Source organism: Capricornis sumatraensis, chromosome 19 (genome assembly GCF_032405125.1).
Source record: "Capricornis sumatraensis isolate serow.1 chromosome 19, serow.2, whole genome shotgun sequence".
Taxonomy (NCBI): Eukaryota; Metazoa; Chordata; class Mammalia; order Artiodactyla; family Bovidae; genus Capricornis; species Capricornis sumatraensis.
This window is the reverse complement of record NC_091087.1, coordinates 37,518,583-37,545,976: the sequence shown is the minus strand read 5'-3', so window position 1 is coordinate 37,545,976 and position 27,394 is coordinate 37,518,583. Positions and strand designations below refer to the sequence as shown.

General features: G+C 43.0%; 1 protein-coding gene across 2 annotated transcripts in view; it reads right to left on the bottom strand.

The window, feature by feature from the left end:
* OTUD7A (OTU deubiquitinase 7A) overlaps positions 1 to 27,394 on the bottom strand; it is a 162,923-nt gene that overhangs the window by 73,617 nt on the left and 61,912 nt on the right. For both annotated transcript variants that reach the window (XM_068991431.1, XM_068991432.1), the window contains exon 2: positions 5,032 to 5,214. In XM_068991431.1, the coding sequence (XP_068847532.1) occupies positions 5,032 to 5,214 (183 nt within the window). The remainder of the gene's footprint in view (positions 1 to 5,031; positions 5,215 to 27,394) is intronic.

Below are 27,394 nucleotides of genomic sequence, written 5' to 3'. Positions count from 1 at the left end.
GCAGTGAATAAACAATGGGTTCCAATAAAACTTTACTGAGAAAACAGGCAGTGGCCAGATGTGGTTCATAAGTTATTGTTGTTGATTTAGAATATGGAGGGCTTTATCTTCCATTTTAGGAGATTGTGATTTCAGGAAGAATTCAATTAAAGGATATATATAGATCTAATTCAGAAACTACAATTTCTACTTGTTAAAAATACAGGGCATCCTTGGTGGTCTGGTGGTTAACAAGCCACCGTGCAATGCAGGAGATGCTGGTTTGACCCCTGGTTTGGGAAGATTCCACATGCTTCAGGCATGTGAGCCCACATGCTACTGAAGCCCACATGCCCTAGGGCCTATGCTCTGCAACAAGAGCAGCCACCACAATGAGAAGCCTGCTTGGCACAACTAGAGAAAGCCCACTCAGCAATGAAGACTCAGCACACCCAAATTAAACAAATAAATAAAAATACATATGTTTGTTCACAAGGCTCAGTTAATGACATTATGTTATGATAGACTTCTGTTTTTTTTTTTTTTCCTGATAAAAATAAGATAGTGGCGAGTATCCGTATAAGGCCCTGATTCTGCTAATCTGTCTGAAAACAGAGAGAAGGGTCTTTCTAGCCCCTTCCCTGGGAGGATAAGATAATGGGTTAGACTGTTTGCTGCTCAGAAAGAGCAGGAACTGCCAAGTTGTCAGCTCTCTGGATTTCGACTGCATGAGAGATGCTGGGAGGCTGTCCGATTTGGTGCTGAAGGAGCACACAGTCACAGAAAGACCAAGCTAAATGATTAGAAGAGGTCAGATCGAAGGGCAGAATGAAGGAGAATTTAAGAACGGGATAACAAGATGGCCAAGTCAGTGACCACACCTCAACACCCTCTTCCTAACCCATCCAGGAGGCCCACAGGAGTAGATGGGTGGGAATGGGCTGGGTTCCACGGGTGAGGGCTGAGGGCAGGTGTTCTGGCTTTTCCTCCCCCAAGCTAGCCCTGTGGGGGTAACTGCCTGAGCCATCACCACCACAATGCAGGCCAGCCACTGCCATGGTTGAAGCCCCTGGAGGAGCATCAGGGCAAATCCCATGGAACCAGGCACCAACCACAACAGGAATAGGTGGGCTGGCCCCAAGCCTTCTTTCTTTTCTCCCACACTCCCTGTGAGCTGACAGTTACGACAGAAAGTGGAAGCTCCTGCAAATGAGTAATTTCTAGCACAGAGGAGCTGAGAGGTTCCCTGAGCATAAAGCCAACTGTGGCGAGGAGAGCCAGTGGAGAACATTTTGAGCCCATATTAAAGCATTCAGAGCTAGCCACTTTGAGTGCACTTCCCTCCATGCTCTCATTCAGAGGAACACAAAACAGAGCCCACGCCTTTGTCCTTTTCCCCTGATACCATGAGCTAAGATGGCTCGTAACTGCAAGGTACTGTGTGCTCACAGACAAAACTTAGGAAACAGCTCAGCAGTGAGGACGTGGTTATAGAAAGTTCACAAAGCACTTGGGCTGGAATGCATCAGGAGGACAAGGTTTTAAAATAAACTTAGTAGATATATTCAAAGAGATAGACTATTACATTGTGAAATAATAAAAATAATGGGAAAGCGCAAATTTGGAATGAGAAATGCTGACTGACAGAACAGTTCACGTGAAGAAGTTAGAAGAGCAAGTCAAGGGAATCTCTTAGAAGACATGAAAATGAGATGCAGAAAGACAATGGAGGAGTGGAATGGTTTTAAAGGAAAAGAATTTGGATCCAGATTGTTATTCTACCAAACGAAAATTTAAGCATATCATGTAAACATCTTTAGCTTCTGATGGCCTTAGGAGACTGTTGTCTAAACAAGCCATAAAAAGAACCTAAATACAGTACTAGAATGGGTTGCCATTTCCTTCTCCAGAGGATCTTCCTGACCCAGGGATCGAACCTGGGTCTCTCGCATTGGCATTACCGTCTGAGCCACCAGGGAAGTCCTCAAAGGTCAGTAAAGTGGGCAAATATAATTGAGGGTACATGGAGGTAGGAAGGGAGATGATAAAAACAGGGTGAAATACAGCTGCTGATGAGTTCCAAAAATTAATAGAGAGAAAAACCTAAATATAGGTGTTAGTAGGACAGAGGTAACTATAACACTAAGGAGAATATATAACTTTCAAACTAGTTGAAAATTTTACTTAGCCAGAAAAGATAGAAAAGGAGAAAATCACATACAAAAAAAGCATGGCAAATAAAACACACAACATGAAGAAGCACAGATAGGACAATAATAAAAATAAAATAAGTAGATTAAATTCACTGCTTAAAAGACAGACTCTTGGATTGACTAATAGAGTGATACTTGATGATAAATTACTTGTAAGAATTATATTTGATATACAAGGATAAAGAAAGGTTGAAAAAATGTCATTCCAGGCAAATATGAACCAAGAGAAAGGCAGGGAAGAGGTTTAATATCAACTAAAACAGATTTAAAGATAATAACAATTATATGGGACATAGAGACACTCTATATATTGTTAAAAAGCACATTAGAGCAAAAGAGACACAGATGTATAGAACAGTCTTTTGGACTCTGTGAGAGAGGGAGAGGGTGGGACGATTTGGGAGAATGGCATTGAAACATGTATAATATCATATAAGAAACAAATCACCAGTCTAGGTTCGATGCAGAATACAGGATGCTTGGGGCTGGTGTACTGGGATGCCTGGAGGGATGGGATGCGGAGGGAGGTGGGAGGGGGGTTCAGGATGGGGAACACGTGTACACCCGTGGCGGATTCATGTTGATGTATGGCAAAACCAATACAATTAAAAAAAATAAATAAACAGGACTATTTACAGGAAAAAAAAAAGCACATTAGAGCCAGATGACCTCACAATTATGAATGCATACGCACCCACGAATACAGCCCAAAATGTAGTGGAAAGAGAAGAAAAGCTTAGAGAAGACACATAATGAGCACTGAACTTTCTAACTCAAATTTGCCTTTTCTGGACAACAGAGTAAGTAAGCATAGGACAATAATCCAAGATAGAGTTTCCAATATAGCCTGAATAATCAGGTTGGGCTAACAGAAACAGACAACAATGACTCACAGCATGGGAAGGCTGACCTAAGGCCATAGGAGAATTGGAATCCACTGTGTAAATATTAAGAGGAGTATCAAATCATTTCAGATCTTATGACTGTATATGTAGAAAATCCAAGAGACTCTCTGAGAACAACTAGCATTAATAAGAGAATTTATGACATGACTGGATAAAAAATGAATTGCTTTTCTCTGTGCCTAAACTCTTAACAGAATGTGAATAAATGGAGTGGTATATGCAATATTCTTGAGTGGAAAAACAGTATTATAATATGCTAATTATCCCTGAAATAAAATAAAAACCCAATCCACTTCCAATCAGAACTCCAATTTTAAGATTAATATGGTAAAATAAATATCCAAAAATAGTGAAAAAGTTTTGACAAAGAACGGTAATAAAGGAAGTAGCCTTTGCAGAGTAACACTATACGAAGCTTTAAGAGTCAAGTACAGCAGGTTGGGTGGTCACACAGAGTCCAGAAAGAGAGCTAAATACATTTTTGCTAAGTTAATGTACAGCAAAGTTGGCATGTTAGTTCAGTGAGAAAGGGATGCTTTATTTAATAAATATGCTAGACTATCTCATTCTCAATCCAGAGAAGCAAAACTAGATTCTTAGCTATTATTTATAAAAATTTCAAACTGCTTAAAAGACCTTAGAACAAAATTTAAAAAACAAGTACAAGAAAACATGTAACTTTGAATTTCAGGAGAATTTCTAAAGAAAGGGAGAGGTCACCAATTAGTCATGAATGTATAGTAATATAAGCATTTTGTAAAGCAGAATTTTCTGTGAATAGTGATAAAGCAAAGAATACTGCGGGATGTGTGTGTGTGTATATATATATGTATAACATATACATGCAAAATATATTTGTAGTTTAGTCTCCATTATAAAGAATGCTACAAATTGATAAGAAAAATGCAAACGAAACAACAGAAAAGTGGGCAAAGTCTGTGAATAAGTATATCACAGAAGAGGAAATCCAACTGGCTAACAAGCAAATGACAAGATGAAACTATTTTTTACCCTTCAAAGTAGAAAAACAAAGCAGTAAAAGCATCATGAGAACACCCAGTCCTGGCAAGAACGAAGGGAAACACCCAGTTTCATATAAGGTGAACAGAAATGTGTTTGAGAACCAAGTCCTGAAGTTATTAAACAAAAAAAACACATGTGTTGGTACAGCAAATCCACCTTGGAAATGCCAACCTATAGAAATGAAAGCACTAATATGTACAAATTGTGGTATAAAGTTTATTATAGCAGTGCCTGTCATGTCAAAAATCCACCACTAACAACAAAATCTAAGAAGAAACAAAATCACCATGAAGAGACATGGTTTAAAAAAATCGTATACTGTGGTGTCAAATATGAAGAGAATATGATCGTGATTTATTGGCCCAAGGAAACCAGCACTCTGCCAAGTGCAGCGCGTGCAACTGACTCAGGTGTGTTTGCATTCTGAACAAGCAAAGTAAGAAGGAACAGGAGACAGAATAGGATGGGGCCACTGGTTAGCCTCTGGGAGGTTTGGGAGATGTGGAGAGAAAACTCTCACGTTTCTTTTATATATCTTCGTCACAATGAAATGTTCCCAATTTGGAAAAAAAAGTTCATCCCATGAAACACGTGGATGAATATCAGTGTCAAACAGGTTTGGAGGCTATGCCACTTGGGAAATAGTTTTGCAAGGGTGAGAGACGTCAGGTCTGGGAAAACCAGGACTCCAGGAGGAACGTGGGGTCCAAGAGAAGTGGACTCACTCTCCTCGCCCCTGAGGCAGGAGTGGAAGCTGTAAATGACAGGGTGAGGTGTGGTGCCTGAAGAGCCTCATCCGCCTGCAGCTGGGAAAGGCGATGACCTCACCCTTCTGTGCACCCCTGTCCCAGCCCCCTTGCAAACCATGCTGGACCAGGAAGCTGGCGCCTGGCGGGCCCCGCAGCAGGTACCTTGGGCGATGTCGTCCTGCCTGGGCAGGCAGGGCCGCTCGGCTGTGTGCCCGGGAGGGGGTGGCTCTCGCTCAGGCTGTTTGGGGCACCTGCCCTCGTTGAACACAGGTGGCAGGTTGGCTGTGTGCACCTGTCGGAGCTGCTCATAGTCACTCAGAGCGGCTGTGAGGTCCCAGTTTTTGCCTGGAGATGAGAAATGACAAGAGATTACAATACTGATGCATGAATAATGGTCACATTTTAGGAAAGAACCGTGCAAAGAAGGGTCTCTGTTAGCACCTGTTCACTCAGACTCCCCGCCCAGTAGTTCTTGGTGTTTTTTTTTTTTTCAAGTTCTTTTCCTTTTTTGTTTTTTCACTCAATGGTTTTTAATATAGTCACAGAGTTGTGCAACTATCCACACTATACAGTCCCAGAACATTTTCATTACTTTAAAAAAAAAAATCCCTGAAGTATAGTCGATTTACAATGTTTCAGGTGTACAGCAAAGAGGTTTTGATACCTACACATATATAGGTCTACTCTTTTTCAGACTCCTTTCCATTGTAGGTTATTACTAGATCTTGAATATAGTTGCCTGTGCTATACAGTAGGCCCTTGTAGTTTTGTTCTCATTTTTCAAAGGAGTAAAATGGTCTGATGTGTACTCTCTAAAAACAGAATTTCTCACCCATGCCTGAGGTCCCTCTGAGGTACATGACGTACCTACTATCCTGGCCTTAGATTCATAGACCCTGCAGAACCTTCCATGCCTCTGAAAACCTAGTTTCAGAGCTTATTTTCCGAGGGAAGCAAAGCACAGAGAAAGAAGTAAACCAAAAGAATTTCCACGTTTTCTTTGGGCTCTTGCTCAGTATTTTAGTGCTTCCTTGAAGCTTAGTTTGGAGAGGGCAGAGGCTCGGGGTGGGGGTTGCTCACTGAGTGGGAGCTTTGGTGGGAGGCCACCTCAGACCTCAGGTGATGAACTGGGTGAGACACCAGGCAAGACAGCTGTGCTCGCCCTGGGCACACTTGGTGGGGATGGGTGCTGGGGGTTCACAGCACAAGGGGAAGCTGATGGGGTCTGGACTCAGAGTGGGAGTTCTGATCCCTGACTCTGAGACTTGGTGGACTTCCAGCGGAAGGAAGGAGGTAGGGCACGTTGCATCTGACTCCACTGGGCAAAGAGTTAAAAGCTTAGCTCTAGTTTTAAAAAGCAAATAAAATCTTACCCTCTCCCAACTAACTTCAGAATGCAGGTATTTACTATATTGACTATGTGGTACAGACAACAGAACAAGGCTTTGAATGTCTAAAATAATATCTGAACATCTTCCTCTCGTCTTTCTAATTTTTTTTCTGCCACAGACTTGATACTATCAATCAGAAAATGTTTATATTCTATCATACAATCATTTACAATTTAATCATACTTTTTTCTTTCAGTCAGGTAACAGAGACACAACAGAAACATCTTTGCATATCTCAGTGGGGAAGAAAAGCAAACGAAATCATTCAGGTTATTCAACTGAACCTCAGCAAAGTCTGGTGGTGTTTTTGTAAGTGGTGACAGGTGGGGTCCTTTGTGGAAGGCAGCCCCATTACTGTTTGGTAGTTGTGTCATGGAAACCAACTGAAGCAGAAATAAAAGCACTCTCTTTCACTCTTACATACAACTAACAATCACAGTGTACACACATTGCCTGCGTGATGGCAAACGTACTTTCAAGTCTAAGTGCCTGTGTCTATCAAATGGGCATCCATGCTCCAGGGTGTGGTCTACCGAGGGCAAGACAGGCTCTGCCTTTAGGGATATTCCTTAGCAGGGGCGATGACCTGGGTGGGCACCTCACTCTAAAGCAGGGTCAAGGGTAGCAAATGTCCCAGGAGGGCTGAAACTGTCGGTAAGAAAGGGCAGGGAGAGGGGAGGTGGAGGAGAGGCGCTGAGGATGCAACCTTATCATGGGATGCAGACACGTTAATATGGGCGCATGTATTAGCAATGACACCAGCCCCACAAATACTGGCTGTGAGGGAAACAGTCCACGTGGAGCACTGAGTGAGTGGGGAATTTCATCGTCCCACAGCGCCATGCGGAGCAGGCATTGTCCTGGCTCCTCACAAACAGAAAGTGAGGCTTAGAAGGTTGCTGCACCACAGTGCTTGCATGTGAGCCCTCCAATCTCATCTTCCCACTGACTGCATATTTCTGCAGGGCTGTCCTGTACACAAGACCTGGTCATAGCAGAGCCCTGCCCCACCCCAGCTCCTGCTCCCAGGAGCCAGCCAACTGTGCTTCTCCCACTCTCGGGAAAGAGTGTGGCCTGCTTTTACTAACCATTCCTGACAGGAGATCCTTCCAGAGCCCCTGATCTATGTTCCCATCACTGGTGAGCAGGCTGGAGTATGAAGGCAGCACCCCAGTGATCATGCATAGCCTCTGTGGACCAGCGCTCCAGGGTGAGGGTATGTTCCTTCTGCATGCCTAGAGGATCAGCTGCGGTTATGCTGGGAAGCACGTGTCCAGCCATCAGCAAAGGCCAGTCTGCTCTGATCTCCCACCCAGAGACTTCTCACTGGCTGACTTTTCCCACTTGCTCTTGCCTCCACTGTATTCTCCCATCACTGCCCTGGACTCCAGCTCAGTTTGCTGAACATCTGCCCATATCCTTAACCAGCGAGCATCCTGGTTCTAACCTGGGCCACACCTCTTAGCAAATGGAGGTCCGGTAAGTACGAGGTGAGACCAGAGACGGAGGAAGCAGCACTGTCCACAAATCGCAGCTCCCAAATGAGCCCCAAGTGCGTGACTTTAAGATTTTAAAGAATTCAGAATTCCTCAGGGATCCAGGACCCCAGTGTCTATGCATGTGGAAAGGGTCCATGAGGCCACCGAAGGGGAAGCAAGCACGATGGACAGCAGACAGAGTCCTCAGAAGTTAAGGGGGTCTGAGATCTGCTTCCAGCTCTGCACAGTTCCAAAGACCACCACTCAGGACAATCAGGAACGCAAGCGGCAACTTACAGACATGTGGACAGGGATGGACGCCCCAGGGAGGTGCTTGCCACTGGCTGGTCATACAGACTGTATCTAAAGACAATTCCAGAAAAATAAATGACCCAATCAAAAAATGGGCCAAAGAACTAAATAGACATTTCTCCAAAGAAGACATACAGATGGCTAACAAACACATGAAAAGATGCTCAACATCACTCATTATTAGAGAAATGCAAATCAAGACCACAATGAGGTACCATTTCACACCAGTTAGAATGGCTGCGATCCAAAAGTCTACAAGCAATAAATGCTGGAGAGGGTGTGGAGAAAAGGGAACCCTCTTACACTGTTGGTGGGAATGCAAACTAGTACAGCCACTATGGAGAACAGTGTGGAGATTCCTTCAAAAAATGGAAATAGAACTGCCTTATGACCCAACAATCCCACTGCTGGGCATACACAGTAAGGAAACCAAAATTGAAAGAGACACGTGTACCCCAATGTTCATTGCAGCACTGTTTATAACAGCTAGGACATAGAAGGAACCTAGATGTCCATCAGCAGATGAATGGATAAGAAAGCCGTGGTACATATACACAATGGAGTATTACTCAGCCATTAAAAAGAATACATTTGAATCAGTTCTAATGAGATGGATGAAACTGGAGCCGATTATAGACAGTGAAGTAAGCCAGAAAGAAAAACACCAATACAGTATACTAACACATATATATGGAATTTAGAAAGATGTTAACGATCACCCTATATGCGAGACAGCAAAAGAGACACAGATGTATACAACAGACTTTTGGACTCTGTGGGAGAGGGTGGGATGATTTGGGAGAATGGCATTAAAACATGTATAATATCATGTAAGAAACGAATCGCCAATCTACGTTTGATGCAGGATACAGGATGCTTGGGGCTGGTGCACTGGGATGACCCAGAGAGATGGTATGGGGCGGGAGGTGGGAGAGGGGTTCAGGAGTGGGAACTCATGTACACCTGTGGCGGATTCATGTTGATGTATGGCAAAACCAATACAGTATTGTAAGTTAAAATAAAGTAAAATTAAAAAAAGAAAGAAAATACAGCGGAGAGGGACAGGCTCCTGGCGGCCTAGGAGTAGGGTTTGGTGCTCAGAGAGCATGCGTTTCAAGATCCCCTTTCATCTTGTCCACTCTTAAGTCTGGGAGAGTCCCAGTGGATGTCACTCGGAGGGGAGATGAGGTGAAAGGGCACAGAGGCCCACCATGGTGGCACCGCCACAGTGATGGAGTGGGCTGAGGCCAGGCGGAATGCACAGCTGGGTGACTGGGGCAGCCACAGGCGACGAGCCCTGAAGCCAGCTCACTTATTAGAGGAGGGCTCAGCAGAGCGGTAAGGAGCCCGGGCTTTGGGTCCGGCCCCACTCCCTGGCTACTTCTGTGCAGTGAATACAGCATACCACCACGGGAAACCTCAGGTTACGTTTCTGTGCAACTGGGATAATAAAATGCACCGAATGAAAGTTCCAAGGAGGGGTAAGTGCGAGGAGACTACATTTGTACAGTTCTGAGCACATGGATAGCTCTTAGTGTTAAGACTATTCATAACAAGTTTTCATTTATTATGAATAGTCTAACCTCTATCGCTTATGGTTGAAATCCAGCTCGCAAGTGACAGAAATGAGATTTAAATCCAGGTCTGTCTTGATCAAAGCCTAAGCTTCTGGGGGCTACAGTCCCCTTGAACCTGACCTTGTTGTGGGTGTCAGGCCACCTGGCCGCTGACCACCCTTGAAATCTCCCTCTCCTGTGCCCTCTCCTGTGCCATCATGACTCAGTAACAGGACTTTCCCTCCTTCCAGATCCCTCCACCCCCACCCTGCCAGTGTTTTCACCTGCTGGGCCTTTACTCTGCTCCCCATAGACTCACCTGTACCTAATGAAATTCTTATTCATGTGTCACTCAGGCCATCCCCTGAACACTAGCAGGCCACCAGGCCACTAGGCAGACACCAGAAGGCCTCTGTCCAACATGACATCCTAACAGCCCCTTCGTCCTATGACTCGGATCACTCTGTCCCCGTTGCTGGCTCCTTCGCCTTTCCCTGCCCTTAAAGCACACTGATTCCCCCCACCCCCCATTTTCCTTCTTGTTCTTTTTTTTCTCTTAATTTATATCCCATTTTGAAGATTAAGTCCACCTCTATGGGAATAACCATAGGTCCAGTTACAGTCTGTATCCTAAGTTTCCAAGCCAAATGTTCAACAACGGCTGATGCTAGTCAATTATCTAATCAATATTCCCCTCTGATTCTTTATGTGCAGAATCCAGATTTGATTTGCCAGAGCAATTTGCACAGCTAGAAATACTCATTTTTCTCCTGTAGCCGACCAGAGTTTCCAATGATGTTCCAGCAGTATTGCTCCAAGGACAGTATTTCTGGTAGGACAGTATCACTGTCTGCAATTTCTCAGCTTGAAGCCTCGAGAGGTGGAGGCAGTTGCCTGATAAATGTTTCCTTCTGGGCGTGGCCTTGGTTTCCGTTTGTCACATGCAGGTGACTGGGGTACCAGCAGGTACAGGTTTTACCTTCCAGCATAGTCTACTGGTGATGTGCTTGTGTTTTACACTTTTAATTCATTTTAATTTTGTCTTAACAGGAACATCAAGTGGGGTTTGATCTCAAGTTAAACACTGTATTTTGTTTTGTCTCTTGAAGGGGTATGTATGCTTTAATTTAGCACTAAAGTATCACATCCATTAAGGAAAACAATGAAGCAGAAATGTATGAGCCCACGGGAGGCTGTGAAACAGGAACTGACTAACTCAGGGAAAAAAAGAGTTAAAATAATCTCAGAGATGAAGTTCCATGATAAGAAAGCAGAGAGAAAACAGATACAGATGCCACAGTAAAAAACATAAAAATGAAAATTAGTAAAGTGAACAAAGTGAGACAGAAATAAAGAAACAAAAGGTTACAGGGGAAATGGTAAACAGAGACTACAGGTGAAAGAAATGCCACATATACATCATTGGAGCTCAAAATAAGAAAGCTATGATTAAAAGGGAAAGCATTTTTCTTATCATATGGAAGTAATTTATTATTCCCTTATCATCAGGCAAACTCAACAGAATGGTATGCTAAAATGTGATGGTAATAAAACCTCATGAAACTTTAAGATAAGGAAAGCATTTGTCATGTGAAATCACACTGCATTGAACAGGCGCTGTGGTCCAAATCTGGGTGCTTGTGATTCCCTTTTTGGCTGATTCTCAAAAAAAGAAATTAAAAAAAATACATAGTACCATGCCCATATATTATGCTTTATCTCATTATTTCAGAAAAATTGTGTGTGTGTGCACATGCTCAGCCATGTCCAATTCTTTGTGACCCCATGGAGTGTAGCCCACCAGGCCCCTCTGTCCATGGGATTCTCCAGGCAAGAACACTGGAGTGGGTTGCCATTTCTTCCTCCAGGGGAATCTTCCTGACCCAGAGATCAAACCCCTGTCTCCTGTGTTTCCTGCATTGGCAGGCATATTCTTAACTACTGTGGAAACTTAATTCACACAAATGTAAATATTAAACAATTTAAAATGTACAAGCCCCACAATATCCTTTCATTAATTAAGAAGAAACAAAAATGGGATAGCCATCATCTAGTGATCCTGGGTATCCAATCAGGGAAAAGGGGATGAAAATCAGGAGCAGAGGAGATGTCAAGTTTCAGGAGAGAAATCTAAGCAATCACAGATTTAGCCTTTCAAAACAGAGAATTTCTAACATAAAAACTTGATCTTACACATTGAAAGGCCACAAGAAGATTGCCCTAGTATAATAAAGAAATATAAGGACAGTGTTCATGATATAGCCTTATAATATTATTATGTTTTAAAGATAAAGAGAATTATTTGAATATTTCAGCAAAAAGGAAAAACAATCAGGCTGGTAACATAGTTCTTGGCAGCCAAATTCAATGCCTGAAGATACTGAAAGAAATAAAGAAGTACGAGCTAAGAAATGTTTATACCCATCTAGGCTGTTCTTTCATGGATAAAGGCTACAGACAAACCATTGAAAACAGGTATGAGTTCAGGAAATAATAGTCACATGGATTGTTCTTGAGAAAATTATGAGAAGCTGAGTACCAGCCAGTCAAGAATGAATGGAGGTTTGGCAAAAGGAAATTGAGGGAGCAGTTGCTGCTGCTGCTGCTAAGTCGCTTCAGTTGTGTCCGACTCTGTGCAATCCCGTAGACGGCAGCCCACCAGGCTCTGCAGTCCCTGGGATTCTCCAGGCAAGAACACTGGAGTGGGTTGCCATGTCCTTCTCCAATGCATGTGCAGCCAAGTAAAAGCAAAGGTACAAATGACAGAGGAGAATATTCCGCCAAAACAAAAATGGTAGAAAGCAGAGGCCGCCACAGTTGCTTCAGCTGTACTACATGGGAGTACAAGACAGCAGTCAAAGTTGGCAGATCAAATATGCACATCTCGACGTATATAATTTGTTGTTGTTCAGTTGCTAAGTTGTGGGCAACTCTTTGGGACCCCATGAACTGCAGCACGCCAGGTTTCTCTGTCCTTCACTATCTCCTGAAGTTTGCTCAAATTCATGTCCATTGAGTTGGTGATGCCATCCAACTGTCTCATCCCCTGTCGCCCCCTTCTCCTCTTGCCCTCAATCTTTCCCAGCATCAGGGTCTTTTCCAATGAGTCCACTCTTAGCATCAGGTGGCCAAAGTATTGGAGCTTCAGCTTCAGCACCAGTCCTTCCAATGAATATTCAGAGTTGATTTCCTTTAGGATTCATTGGTTTGATCTCCTTGCTGTCCACTGGACTCTCAAGAGTCTTCTCCAACACCACAGTTCAAAAGCACCAATTCTTCAGTCCTCAGCTTTCTTTATGGGCCAACTCTCACATCTATACGTGACCACTGGAAAAACCATAGCTTTCACTAGACAGTCCTTTGTCAGCAAAGCGATGTCTTTGCTTTTAAATATGCTGTAGAGGTTTGTTACAGCTTTTCTTCCAAGAGGCAAACATCTTTTAATTTTCTGGCTGGAGTCACTGTCTGCAGTGATTTTGGAGCCCAAGAAAATAAAGTCTGTCGCTGTTTCCATTGTTTCCCCATCTATTTGCCATGAAATGATGGGACTGGATGCCATGATCTTCATTTTTTGAATGCTGAATTGTAAGCCAGCTTTACACTCTCCTCTTTCACCTTCATCAAGAGGTTCTTTAGTTTCTCTTCATTTTCTGCCATTAATGTGGTATCATCTGCATTTCTGAGGTAATTGACATTTCTCCTGGCAGTCTTGATTCTAGCCTGTGCTTCATTCAGCTGTGCATTTTACATGATGTACTCTGCATATAAGTTAAATAAGCAGGGTCACAATGTACAACCCTGATATACTTTCCCAATTTTGAACCAGTCCACTGTTCCATGTCCAGTTCTAACCATTGCTTCTTGACCAGCAAACAGGTTTCTTGGGAGTCAGGTAAGGTGGCCTGGTATTCCCATCTCTTTCAGAATTTTCCACAATTTGTTGTGATCCACATAGTCAGAGGCTTTAGTGCAGTCAAACAAGCAGATTTTTTTAAAATTCCCTTGCTTTTTCTATGATCCAGCAGATGTTGGCAATTTGATCTCTGGTTCCTCTACCTTTTCTAAATCCAGCTTGTACATCTGGAAATTCTCAGTTCATGTATTGCTGAAGCCTAGCTTGAGGGATTTTGAGCAATACCTTGCTAGCATGTGAAATGAGTGCAATTGAACATTCTCTGGCATTACCCTTCTTTGGGACTGGAATGAAAACCAACCTTTCCCAGTGCTGTGGCCACTGCTGAGTTTTCCAAATTTGCTGGCGTATCGAGTGCAGCACTTTCACAGCATCATCTTTCAGGATTTGAAATAGCTCAACTGGAATTCCATCACTTCCACTAGCTTTGTTTGTAGTGATGCTTCCTAAGGCCCATATGACTTCACATTCTGGATGTCTGGCTCTAGGTGAGTAACCATACCATCGTGGTTATCCAGTTTATTAAGACCTTTTCTGTATAGTTCTTCTGTGTATTCTTGCCACTTCTTAATTTCCTCTGCTCATGTTAGGTCCTTTATTGTATCCTTCTTTGCATGAAATGTTACATTGGTATCTCTAATTTTCTTGAAGAGATCTCTAGTCTTTTTTATTCTGTTGTTTTTCTCTATTTCTTTGCAGTGTTCACCTAAAAAGATGTTTTTATCTCTCCTTGCTGTTTCTGGATCTCTGCATTCAGTTGGATATATCTTTCCTTTTCTCCTTTGCCTTTCACTTCTCTTCTTTTCTCAGCTATTTGTAAGGCGTCTTCAGATAATCACTTTGTCTTCTTGCATTTCTTTTTCTTGGGGATGGCCCTAGTCACCACTTCCTGTATAAGAGTATGAGCCACCATCCATAGTTCTTCAGGCACTCTGCCTACCAGATCTAATCTTTTGAATGTATTCATCACCTCCACTGTATAATCATAGGGATTTAATTTAGGTCATACCTGAACGGACTAGTGGTTTTCCCTACTGTCTTCAGTTTGAGCCTGAATTTTGCAATAAGGAGTTTATGATCTGAGCCACAGCCAGCTTCAGGTCTTGTTTTTTGCTGATGGTATAGAGCTTCTCCATCTTCAGATGCAAAGAATATAATCAATCTGATTTTGGTATTGACAACCTGCTGCTGTCCATGTGTAGAGTCATCTCTTGTGTTGTTGGAGGAGGGTGTTTGCTGTGACCAGTGTGTTCTCTTGGCAAAACTCTGTTAGGCTTTGCCTTGCTTCATTTTGTACTCCAAGGTCAAACTTGCCTGTTACTCCAGGTATCTCTTGATTTCCTACTTTTGCATTCCAGTCTGCTAAAATAAAAAGGACATCTTTTTTTTGGTGTTAGTTCTAGGAGGTCTTATAGGTCTGCAGAGAATCGTTCAACTTCAGCTTCTTCAGCATTAATGGTTGGGGCAAGACTTGGATTACTGTGATGTTGAATGGTATGCCTTGGAAGTGAATGGAGATCATTCTGTCGTTTTTGAGACTGTAGCCAAGTACTGCATTTCAGACTCTTTTGTTGACCTTGAGAGCTACTCCACTTCTTCTAAGGGATTCTTGCCTACAGTAGTAGACACAATGGTCATCTGAATTAAATTCACCCATTTCCATCCATTTCAGTTCACTATATCCTAGAATGTTGGTGTTCATTCTTGCCATCTCCTGTTTAAGCACATCCAATTTACCTTGATTCATGGACTTAACATTCCAGGTTCCTAGGCAACCCTGTTCTTTACAGCATTGGACTTTACTTTCACCACCAGACACACCCACAACTGGGTGCTGCTTCCACTTTGGCTCAGCCTCTTCACTCTTTCCGGAGCTACTTCCCTGCTTTCCACATTAGTATATTGGACACCTACCACCCCGGGGAGTTCCTCTTTCAGTGTCACATCTTGTTCCTTTCATGCTGTTCGTGGGGTTCTCAAGGCAAATCATGAAGTGGTTTGCATTCTTCTCCAGTGGGCCATGTTTTTCAGGCTCCAACTAGCAGGGACATGCCCTTGAGCTGCTCCACGGAGCTGGGTGACACAGCCAGTGCCCTGGTTGTCCCACCGCTGGTCCTCGTTTAGTGCGTAAACCTTCACTGGCTGCTGGACGTTGGTCAAAGTGCTGCCCGGGGGTTGAGGCAGAGGTCCCACTGGAGTGGCTGGGAAGGGGGTCTGGGGAAGACTGGAACTGATGTTGGAGGACACCCAGTGGCAGCGGGCTCCCCGGCCTCACTGCTGCCACTGGCTGCCCTGGGGCTGATCTGTTGCCCAAGAGTGGAGGGCAAACATATGTAACAGGACTAAGGAAAACACTAGAAACATGTGAATGATATACTACTAACTAAACTGGATGGTAGAAGGGAGAGTGGGAAGAGGAAGAAGATATAAACTAGTTTTACTGAGGCAGATCACTGACACCAACTATAAGAAAAAGGGAAAGGATAATACATCAAGGTAGAAATTTTAAAATAATCACCAGATAAAAATATAACTTCTAAATATCAGAAAGATATTTTAAATTACAGAACTAACCAGTTCCGTTGATCTATATGTCTGTTCTTGTGCCAGTCCCATGCTATTTTGATGACTGCAGCTTTGTAATATGGTCTGAAGTCAGGGAGCATGATATCTCCAACTATGTTCTTTTTTCTTAAGACTGTTTTGGATATTTGGGGTCTTCTGTGTTTCCATACAAATTAATTTTTTTTTTTTTTTTAGTTCTGCCAAAAATGCCATTTTAATTTGACAGGAAATTGCACTGCATCTGTAGGCTGCCTTGGGTTATATGGTCATTTTAACAATATTGATTCTTCCTCTCTAAGAACAAGATATGTATTTCCATCTGTTTGTGTCAGCTTTTATTTTTTTCATCAAGGACTTATATTTTTCATAGTACAGGTCTCCTCCTTATGTCTCCTTCAGTTCAGTTCAGTCGCTCAGTCGTGTATGACTCTTTGTGACCCCATGAATCGCAGCACGCCAGGCCTCCCTGTCCATCACCAACTCCCAGAGTTCACTCAGACTCACGTCCATCGAGTCAGTGACGCCATCCAGCCATCTCATCCTCTGTCATCCCCTTCTCCTCCTGCCCCCAATCCCTCCCAGCATCAGAGTCTCTTCCAATGAGTCAACTCTTCGCATGAGGTGGCCAAAGTACTGGAGCTTCAGCTTGAGGACCATTCCTATGTCTCCTTAGGTAGGTTCATTCCTAGGCATTTTATTCTTTTTGATGCTATGGTAATTTCTTAAATTCTTTTTTTTTTTTTTTACTTTTTGTTTCTCTTCCAGTGTTGTTGAGATATAAGTGACATACAGTACTACATACTTGCCTGGAAAATCCCAGGGATGGAGGAGCCGCTGCAGTCCATAGGGGTCGCTAAGAGCTGGACACAACCGAGCGACTTCCCTTTCACTTTTCACTTTCATGCACTGGAAAAGGAAAAGGCAATCCACTCCAGTGTTCTTGCCTGGAGAATCTCAGGGACAGGGGAGCCTGGTGGGCTGTCGTCTATGGGTCGCACAAAGTCGGACACGACTGAAGTGATTTAGCAGCAGCAGCAGTAATACATAAGTTGAAGGTGTTCAGCATAATGATTTACATATATCGTGAAATGCCCATCACAGTAAGTTTAGCAAAAATTTATTATGTCATATAAATATAACATTAAAGAAATAGAAAAAATATTCTTCCTTTTAACGAGAACTCTTAGGATTTATTCTCTTAACAACTTTCATATATAACATATAGCAGTATTAATTATATTTATCACGTGGTATTAATTTCCCTTTTTGATCTTTTGTTGTTAGTGTATAGATATGCAACAAATTTCTGTGTATTAATTTTGTGCCCAGCGACTTTACTGAATTCATCGATGAGCTCTAGTAGCTTTCTGGTAGCATCTTTTTCTATCTACAGCATCATCATCTGCAAACAGCTTAACTTCTTTTCCAGTTTGGATTCCTTTTATTTCTTTTCCTTTTCTGATTGCTGTGGCTAGGAATTCCAAAGCCCAGAAATATACCCACGCTCATATGGCCAATTTATCTACAACAAAGGAGGCAAGAATATACAAGGAAGAAAAGACAGTTTCTTCAATAAGCAATGCTTCAAAAACTGGACAGCTACATGTAAAATAATGAAATTAGAACATTCTCTAACAGCATCAACAAAGTAAACTCAAAATAGATTAAAGATCTAAATATAAGACCAGATTCTATAAAACTCCTAGAGGTAAATATAGGCAGAACACTCTTTGACATAAATCACTGTAATATTTTCTTTGATCCATCCCCTAGAGTAATGGAAATAAAAACAAAAATTAACAAGGGGGGCCTAATTAAACTTAAAAGCCTTTGCACAGCAAAGGAAACCATAAACAAGACAGAATGGGAGAAAATATTTACAAATGAAACAACTGACAAAGGATTACTATCAAAATATACAAGCAGGTTATGTAGCTTGATATAAAAAAAACAAGCAATCCAATAAAAAAAAATGGGTGGAAGATTTACATATCTTCTTCTCCAAAGAAGATACATGGACGGCCAACCAACACATGGAAAAATACTCAACATCACTAATTATTAGATAAATGCCAATCAAATCAAAACTACAATGAGGTATCAATTTATACTGATCAGAATGGCCATCATCAAAAAATCTACAAACAATAAATGATGGAGAGGGTGTGAAGAAAAGAGAACCCTCCTACACTGTTGGTGGGAATACAAATTGGTACAGCCACTGTGGATAACAGTATGGAGGTTCCTTAAAAAAACTAAAAATAGACTTACCATATGTTCCTGCAATCCCACGCTGGGCATATCTGAAGAAAACTCTAATTTGAAAAGCTCCTTGCACCCCGATGTTTATAGCCCCACTCTTTTCAATAACCAAGACAGAGAAGCAACCTAAATGTCCACTGACATGGGTAGAGAAGATGTGGTGTGTGTGTGTGTGTGTGTGTGTGTGTGTATGTGTGTGAATATTTTGTTGTTTAGTTGCTCAGTCATATCTGACTCTTGGCAGCTTCACTGACTGTAGCCTGCCAGGCTCCTCTGTCTGTGAGATTTCCCAGGCAAGAATACTGGAGTGGGGTGCCATTTCCTTCTCCAGAGGATCGTCTCAACCCTGGGGTTGAACCTGAGTTGCCTGCAGTGGCAGGCGATTCTTTACCACTGAGCCACCAGGGAAGCCCCACAATGGAATCTTACTCAGCCATAAAAAGAATGAAATAATGCCTTTTGCAGCAACATGGATGGAGCTAGAGATCCTCAGACTCAGTCACAGAAAGATAAATACCACATTATATGACTTATACCTGGACTCTAAAAAAAAGGATACAAATGAACTTATTTACAAAACAGAAACAGACTCACAGACACAGAAAACAAACTTATGGTTACCAAAGGAGACAATGGGATGGGGGGAAAGGTAAGCTGCAAGTTTGGAATTAATATATACACATTCCTATATATTATGACCAACCTAGACAGCATATTTAAAAGCAGAGACATTACTTTGCCAACTAAGGTCCGTCTAGTCAAGGCTATGTATGGTTTTTCTAATGGTCATGTATGGATGTGAGAGTTGGACTGTGAAGAAAGTTGAGTGCCAAAGAATTGATGCTTTTGAACTGTGGTGTTGGAGAACACTCTTGAGAGTCCCTTGGACTGCAAGGAGATCCAACTGGTCCATTCTAAAGGAGATCAGCCCTCAGATTTCTTTGGAGGGAATGATGCTGAAGCTGAAACTCCAGTACTTTGGCCACCTCATGCGAAGAGTTGACTCATTGGAAAAGACTCTGATGCTGGGAGGGATTGGGGGCAGGAGGAGAAGGGGATGACAGAGGATGAGATGGCTGGATGGCATCACTGACTCGATGGACGTAAGTCTGAGTGAACTCCGGGAGTTGTTGATGGACAGGGAGGTCTGGCGTGCTGCGATTCATGGGGTCGCAAAGAGTCGGACACGACTGAGCGACTGAACTGAACTGAACTGACATATAAACTAGGTAAACAACAAAGACCTACTGTATAGCACAGGGAATTATACTCAATATCTTCTAATAATGTATGATGGAAAAGAATCTCAAAAATAATACATATATAAATGCATAACTGAATCACTTTGCTGTACACTTGAAACTAACACAATATTATAAATTAATTATGCTTCAATAAAAAATAATTACATTAAACAAAGGAAAAAGGGAAAGAGGATAGCAGTACATAAAAGTAGAATTTTTAAAAGTAAACACTAGATTAAAAAATGTAAGTGTTCTAAACAGCAGAAAAAACATTTAAAAATAAAAAGCTAATAAAATATAGTGAAAGTCATTTAAATATTTATATATAAATAGAAAATGTAATATGACAGAATTAAGACCAACCATATCTGTCATAGTGATAAATTTAAATAGGCTTAATGCAGCTAGTTAAAGAAAAGGATTTTTCATATTATTTTAAAAAGCAAGGACCAACTTGTGCTGTATATGGTAGCTATATTCAGAGTGAAGTGATTCAGAAAGATTATAACTAAAGGGGAGGAACCATGGTTTACCAGGTTTATCAGGCAGAGATAAAACAATAACAATAATAATAACAACAAAAGACAATACAGGCGGTCATAATCTTACATCAAATAAAGCAGAATTTAGGCCAAAAGGCATTAAGGAAGATGAGGAAGGCCAGTTTATAATGCTAAGGAGTTCCGTTCATAGTGGAGATGGATTAATCATACTGTTTATTTTCTGTATTTTTGAGGTCTTGCTGACCTGTGACAGCTCACTCTTTCCAGAACTCTCAGCTTTTAGTTATGACAAGTGACTCCCCAGCAAGTATGCCTTTCAATAAGGAAAGCAAGCCAATCCAGAGCCCACAGCCCCAGCCACCTCCTCTCTGAGGCCCTCCTGCTCTGGGCAATCATGCAGGGCCAGAGATGGCTTAGGGGCAGCCCCTCCATGCTGCAGCCTGCTGAAGTGACTCAATCAGTCACTCCTAAACCAACGACCCTGCCTTGCCCGCTCCTTCTTGCAGTAACAAGAGCATATCCTGTGTCCGCGTCCGTGTGCTCCCCTTTCTTCCTCTGCTTTCTGACCCTGATGCTTCCCCGAGTGGCACTGTGTGCCAGGACTCCTGCCTCTGCAGAACTGGGAGGAAAACTTTCTTGCTTCATGACAGTTATTTGTGTGTGTGTGTGTGTGTGTGTGTCTTACTAGACCCGGTTAAAACAAATCCCAGGCACATATTACAACAAGACATAAGAAATATGAATATACGCATATTAGATAAAAAGTAAAAACTCTAACCCAGAAATTACTCTGAGACACGAAGACAAGCACACGGACATGGGCTCTTCGCAGAAGAATGCCTGCGATTTTATGGCAACAGCCTCCAAACCTGGGAGACCACCACAACAAAGGTTTGTTTTTTCTGCTCAGCCCGAAAATCTGCTGTGGGTCAGCTCCAGCTCTGCAGCTACTCTTAAAAACTGCCCTTCAATGTGTCAGAGGGACAGAAAGTCCGGGAGCATCTCCAATGAAGGATCAAACACTCTGACTCAGAAGTTCACCTCACTTGGGTTCACAACCCCATGGCAAAAACTAGTCAAATGGCCCATCCAGCCACAGGGGCCAGGAGGGGTAATGCATCCATGTTCCCACTAGAGGGAGGCAGAGAGCTGGACATAGTCTGTGAATAGCACCAATACAAAGGATACAGAATTGACATACATGAAAAATAACCTTCAAATAGAAACAAAAATAAGTTAGACGACATAATGGAAGATAATATTCCATTTATAATGGCAACTAAGAGAAAAATACTGAGAAATGAACCTAAAAGAGATGTGTAAAACAATATGCGGAATAATGATATCCCCAAAAGGCACAAAAGTAGAACTGCATACTCTATGTTCTTAGTTTGGAAGACTCAACATCACCGTTTCTTCATAGCTAATGTGTAAATTTAATCTGACCTCATAAATATAAGCATTTTTTTTTCCTTCTTGGAGTCAGACATGTAGAGTTTAACATTCATTTGGTAGACTAAATAAGAATAACCAGGGAGGCTCTGAAAGATAACAGCAGCGAGGGAGAGGGGCACTTCCAGGCTTCCATCCCACCCCACCGCCTCAATAACTGGTACATGAACAATCAGACAAAGCCATGCAATGTAGGGGAAATCCCAGGGAGACTTCTATTTATACAAAACACCCAAAGGCAAATGTCAACTGGGAAAATGTTTGCAATTTCTATCACATATGAGGCATCATCTCTGAGGTAGGTCTGTTCATGAGAAAATATGAGGGGAGGCACACTGTGGGGGATGAAGGTGCAAGAGGGCCTCGGCTGAACTGCCAGGTGGCAAGGGAGTGGGGGTGGCCCTTCAGAGATGCCCACCCGGTGGGAAAGGGGTAGGCTGGGATCTGGGACCCTTTGCTGCAGTGCTGCAACACTTGTACCTGGACACCTCTCCTCAAGCAATAATATACAAAGAAACTGCATGGGACTAAAAACAACTCCATGCAGGTGTAGTTAGGGCAAATTCTGGACAAAAGACACAAAAAACAGAAAAACCAAACTGCTACTTCTAAAGAGAGCAAAAGCAGGGTACCGCACATGCCCCCTGCACACACACATACTCCTACCCTCACCTCATATAAGGAACACGCTTACCCCTCACTTAGCAAGCGAGTGAGCACGGGAACCTGTTGTTTATTGCTCCCACCTACAGCAGCAGGGACTCCCATAAAACCCTGCCTGCATTTCTTGCCTGGTCTCTAGGCAACTTCTTTTGATTGGGGAAGGCTAAGAACCCTGGTGGGTATCAGTAAGGGCTTGAGCTGTTACACTCCCTGGACGGGGGTGACCCCAGGAGGGTAGCATCTTGGGTGAGGTGACATCCTCTTAGGATGACACCTGTGGAGGCCTTAGCTGTGACCCACAAGCAGCCGTGGCTCCCCTCTGGGCACACAGAGCAGATACGAGAGGTGGCATGTCTGTTTTCTCCTGCGTGGTGAATGTGTGTGCGTGTGCAGTGTGTATGTTTTTTTGCCCGGAACCAATAAGGAAAAAAAGACTAACTCTTCAAAAGCCACATAGGCAAAGGATAAGAACAGAGAGCTCACAAAAAAAGAATAATAAATGTCCATGAAACATAAGAAATATATGAAAAGATGCTTGATTTTATTCACAAAAGAAATGCAATTTACAAATATATTAGAAAAAAATCTGCAAAACCATTTTACACATATCAGAGGGTCAAAATACAGAAGTTGGCAACCACCTCGTTACCAAGTTAGTGGGTAAATAGTCTTGCTTAGCTGCTGGCTGGTGAAAGTATGGAATGATATATTCCCTAAGCAAGCAAGCAAAGCAATTTACCAGGATTCACCAAAATTCCAACACCCTCATCCTGTGACTCAGCCACCCCACTTCTGGGAATTTATCTTACAGAAATACCTATAAACATGACAAACCTAGACAGTGTATTAAAAAGCAGAGACATTACTTTGCCAACAAAGGTCTTTATAGTCAAAGCTATGGTTTTTCCAGTAGTCATATATGGATATGAGAGCTGGACCATAAAGAAGTCTGAGCACCAAAGAATTGATGCTTTTGAACTGTGGTATTGGAGAAGAGTCTTGAGAATCCCTTAGACTGCAAGGAGATCCAACCAGTCCCTCCTAAAGGAAATCAGTCCTGAATATTCATTGGAAGGACTGATGCTGAAGCTGAAGCTTCAATACTTTGGCCACCTGATGTGAAGAGCTCTTCACTGCAAAAGGCCCTGATGCTGGGAAAGACTGGAGAAGCGGCTACAGAGGATGAGATGGTTGGATGGCATCACCAACTTAATGGACATGAGTCTGAGCAAGCTCCAGAAGACGGTGAAAGACAGGGAAGCTTGACATGCTGCAGTCCATGGGGTCACAAAAAGCTGGACACAACTTAATGATAAATATGCGGTAGGTATAAGACGGTCATTGCAGCACTGTTTATAACAGCAAAATAATGAAATGAGCTAAATGCCCACCTATAAGAGAATATTTAAATAAACCACAGTCCACTCCCCCCTGACATAATGCTCTGATGTGCATGAAGGAATAATGAAGGGGCCATCGGAAGGTCTCCAGCATACCCTAGGAGTGAGATAAGCCAGGTATGAAATATTCATAATGCCACATTTTCAGTAAGGACAGAAAAATATATATATATAAATGTTTACTTTCATCTGTTTACACAAAGGTTGGAAGGGTAAATAAGAAACTAACAGGTCAGGGAGGAATTGGGTAGAAGGCTCAGAAGGGGGTTCAATGCTTTAAGTGTTGTTTTCTTTTAAGTTTTGAACTGTTTGAATACATTAGTTATCTAAAACAAACAGTAAATAAAATTTCAAAAGGATTTAACATAAATTACCCATACTTTAAGTGTTTTAGAGTGAGAACTTACCCATAAGGTTTTGTCTGCCATATTGCCACAAGCTGAAGATCTCATTTACGTTTTGCAGGCGACCATGTTGAATTTCCTGGCTATTAAATGCAGACAGAAATAGAAAGAACCAGTGGAAATACCCGGTTCTCTAAGCTAATTGGTAATTATACAGTTAGTTTTAGTTAGTTTATTTTTATAGAAATATGTAGAAGGAAATTAATCCAAAGGCTGCCTCAACTAATCTTCCAAGAGGTTATAGCTCACCAGAAGTTTGTCCAAATATAACAAATCATAATACAAAAATTTTATATGACTGATATTTTGGATGTATTAATAAAAAAACTTAGTAGCACTATTTTGTATTCTGTTACCAACTATAGTATGTGCAGACAATTTAAACAAAGGTTGGAGGACAAGAGATGTTACATTTGTGAACCTTCACTCTGACTCTCCGCAAGATGGCTTTTGTGAGCACTGCTCTACAAAGCAGCTGTTTTCAAGATGACCAACGACCTTGATGCAGATAAATCCAAGGTCACTGCTCTGTACCCGTTCGTAGAGCTGACCTCTCCATCCTTCCTGAATCCCTCTTCTTCCTGGGGGTGGTGGGAGAAGCGGTAGCTAACGCCCCGCAGGGTGTCCGCCACTCTCACTTCTTCAGAGGCAGTGCATTCTCTCACTCCGATGCTGCTCTACTCCTCTCCTCTAAATAGCACCTCTTCCTCCTTCGCAAAATCTCTAGGTGTCATTCCTCAGTGCTCAGATCTGGGCCCAACTCTACTGGGAGGTGTCTGCAAAGGATTTTTATACAGACCTAAGAGGTGAGCTGCCTTGTGCTGCTGTTCCTCACTCTTACTGACTACAACGCAGACATGATACCTGGGGCTGCAAACATGAGGCGACAAGCATGAAGCTGAAAAGGCCAAGGGGAGTGAGGGGAAAATAAAGAGCCTGAGTGTCTGGATAGATTACCGCCAGCAACCAGCTAACTAATGCAGAGACGAGAGACAGGAGGTCAGAGGACAACAATGAGACCTAAGCATTGTGCATGAGTCAGGGTCTGACGAGGGACCAAGGCGAGGCTCTAACTCAGGCTGGGAGATGATCAGAGGTGCCTTCTGGAGGATGTCTCACTTAGGCTGAGACCTCAGAGCAGAGCAAAGCAATTTTGGCAGAGTCAGGAGGAGGTGAGCAGGGAGAGGACAGCACTTGAATAAACCTGGAAGTATCATTATCCAGCACATTTGAGCACTGACGGCAGTTACATGTGAGTAAAGCCCGGAGGAGAGGCGTCAGGAGAGGCCTTGTTAGGGAAGCTGAAGGATTCAGGGAGAGGGCAATGTTGAGAGGGAACATCCCTTGAAGGGTCTTGTGAAGTGTGCCGTGAAGTCTGGACTTTATCCCGGGGGCAAAGACCAGTCACTGAAGCATTTTCAATAGGAGTGGGGCTGGATCAGATTTTTATTGTACAAAAATATCTATGCCACTATGGAAGATAGTATGGAGATTCCTCAAAACACTAGGAATAAAACCACCATATGACCCAGCAATCCCACTCCTAGGCATATACCCCGAGGAAACCAAAATTGAAAAAAGACACATGTATCCCATTGTTCATTGCAGCACTATTTACAATAGCTAGAACATGGAAGCAACCTAGATGTCCATCGACAAATGAATGGATAAAGAAGTAGTGGTACATACACACAGTGGAATACACTCAGCCTTAAAAAGGAATGTGTTTGAGTCAGTTCTAATGAGGTGGATGAACCCAGAGCCTACTATATGGAGTGAAGTAAGTCAGAAAGAGAAAGATAAATAGTGTATACTAACACGTATATATGGGATCTAGAAAGATGGTACCAAAGAATTTATTTGCAGGCAGCAATGGAGAAACAGACGTAGAGAACATATGGACATAGGGAGAGGGAAGGAGAGGGTGAGATGCATGGAAAGAGTAACATGGAAGCTTACATTACTATATGTGAAATAGATGGTCAATGGTTATTTGCTGTATGTCTCAGGAAACTCAAACAGGGGCTCTGTGACAATCTAAAAGGGTGGGATTTCTATTGCAGAAAAATTAAGCGTTTGCATTTGAGAACAATTACTCTGGTGAAATAGTAGAGACCATTAGAACTGGGCCAAGTTGAAGGCAGAAGGAACCTTAGGGGGTGACTGTAGCAGTACAGATGAGAGATGAGATGCCCTCCCCCATGAGTGACAGGGAATGGAGAGCTGGGAGTGCTCCCAGTGTTTGATCTTCAGGGAGGGAGGCATTCAGGACCAAGCTGACTCATCAAATGGCTGGCTGAGTTACAGCAATCCATGTCTGGAAATGACTCAGCCACTAAAGAGAATGGATGTGCACACACAACTGATGTGAGGGAGTTTCACCGAAGGACTGTTGACTGAGAAAAGCACTGCAGTGAAAGGTGTGTTCGGTACAATCACCACTGGCAACAGAAGGACCAGCCCTGCCTGGTCCACACCCAGCATCCACATGCCTTTTTGCCTGATGTCGTCGCACACCCTGCCTGTAACACAGGACAGGAACCCACAGAACCACTCCTGGAAGCCCTGTCCTGGTCACTGATCTGGGATGGTCTCCAGTAAGAGACATTCATGTAAGATTTGGAGGAGCAGCTCAGGCCAGTTTTCTATGGAGCACTGTGAGCAGATGTCTGGGCAGCCTGCAGGCGTGAGGCTGGCTGGAGGTTTGGGGCAGCCCCCTGAGACATGCCTGCTGGGGTGATCTGGCCACTGCGTAGTTGGTGGTGGAGGTGATCCTAGACTCCTGAGACTGCAAGGAGGACACCCAGTGATGCTGGTGACTCCTCTCCCCACCGAGCACAGCTCCTGCCAGGGCACCACTTCCGCAACTTTCCAAACCTCTAGCTCCCATCCCTTCTGGGAATACTGGAGTGACTTCCGTCTTCTTCACCCAATGCTAATGGGTACAGGTGGTACTGGGCGTGGTGCCAGGAATGCAGAAGCACAGAGATGAAACTGGTTCTTGGCCACCATGGGAGAACCAACAGGACTGCGAGAGGCTCTCCTTCCTGCTGCACCAGGCAACCACACTGGATAAAAAGGGGTGAGGGGCTCAGCTCCAGGTACAGCTGTGGAGTCGGAGCACCCTTTAGGAACCTCTGAGTTCATACAGCTATGCTGTTGATTCCAAATTCAGACCTTTTTGATGCTGCGAGTGGCTGATTTGTGCAAGCTTAAAGTTTTGCCAGGATTCCCATGAATGGGGTCAGACAGTGAGCAGAAAGAATGAGGGCTTGACAGCTGCATGAGATCCTGAGAACACTGAGGTAGGTTCTGATGAAGGTGGGGGCCTTGAGTCTGCTGAGCCAGCAGAAGTGGCTGCTCCTCCCTTGACTGAGGCTGC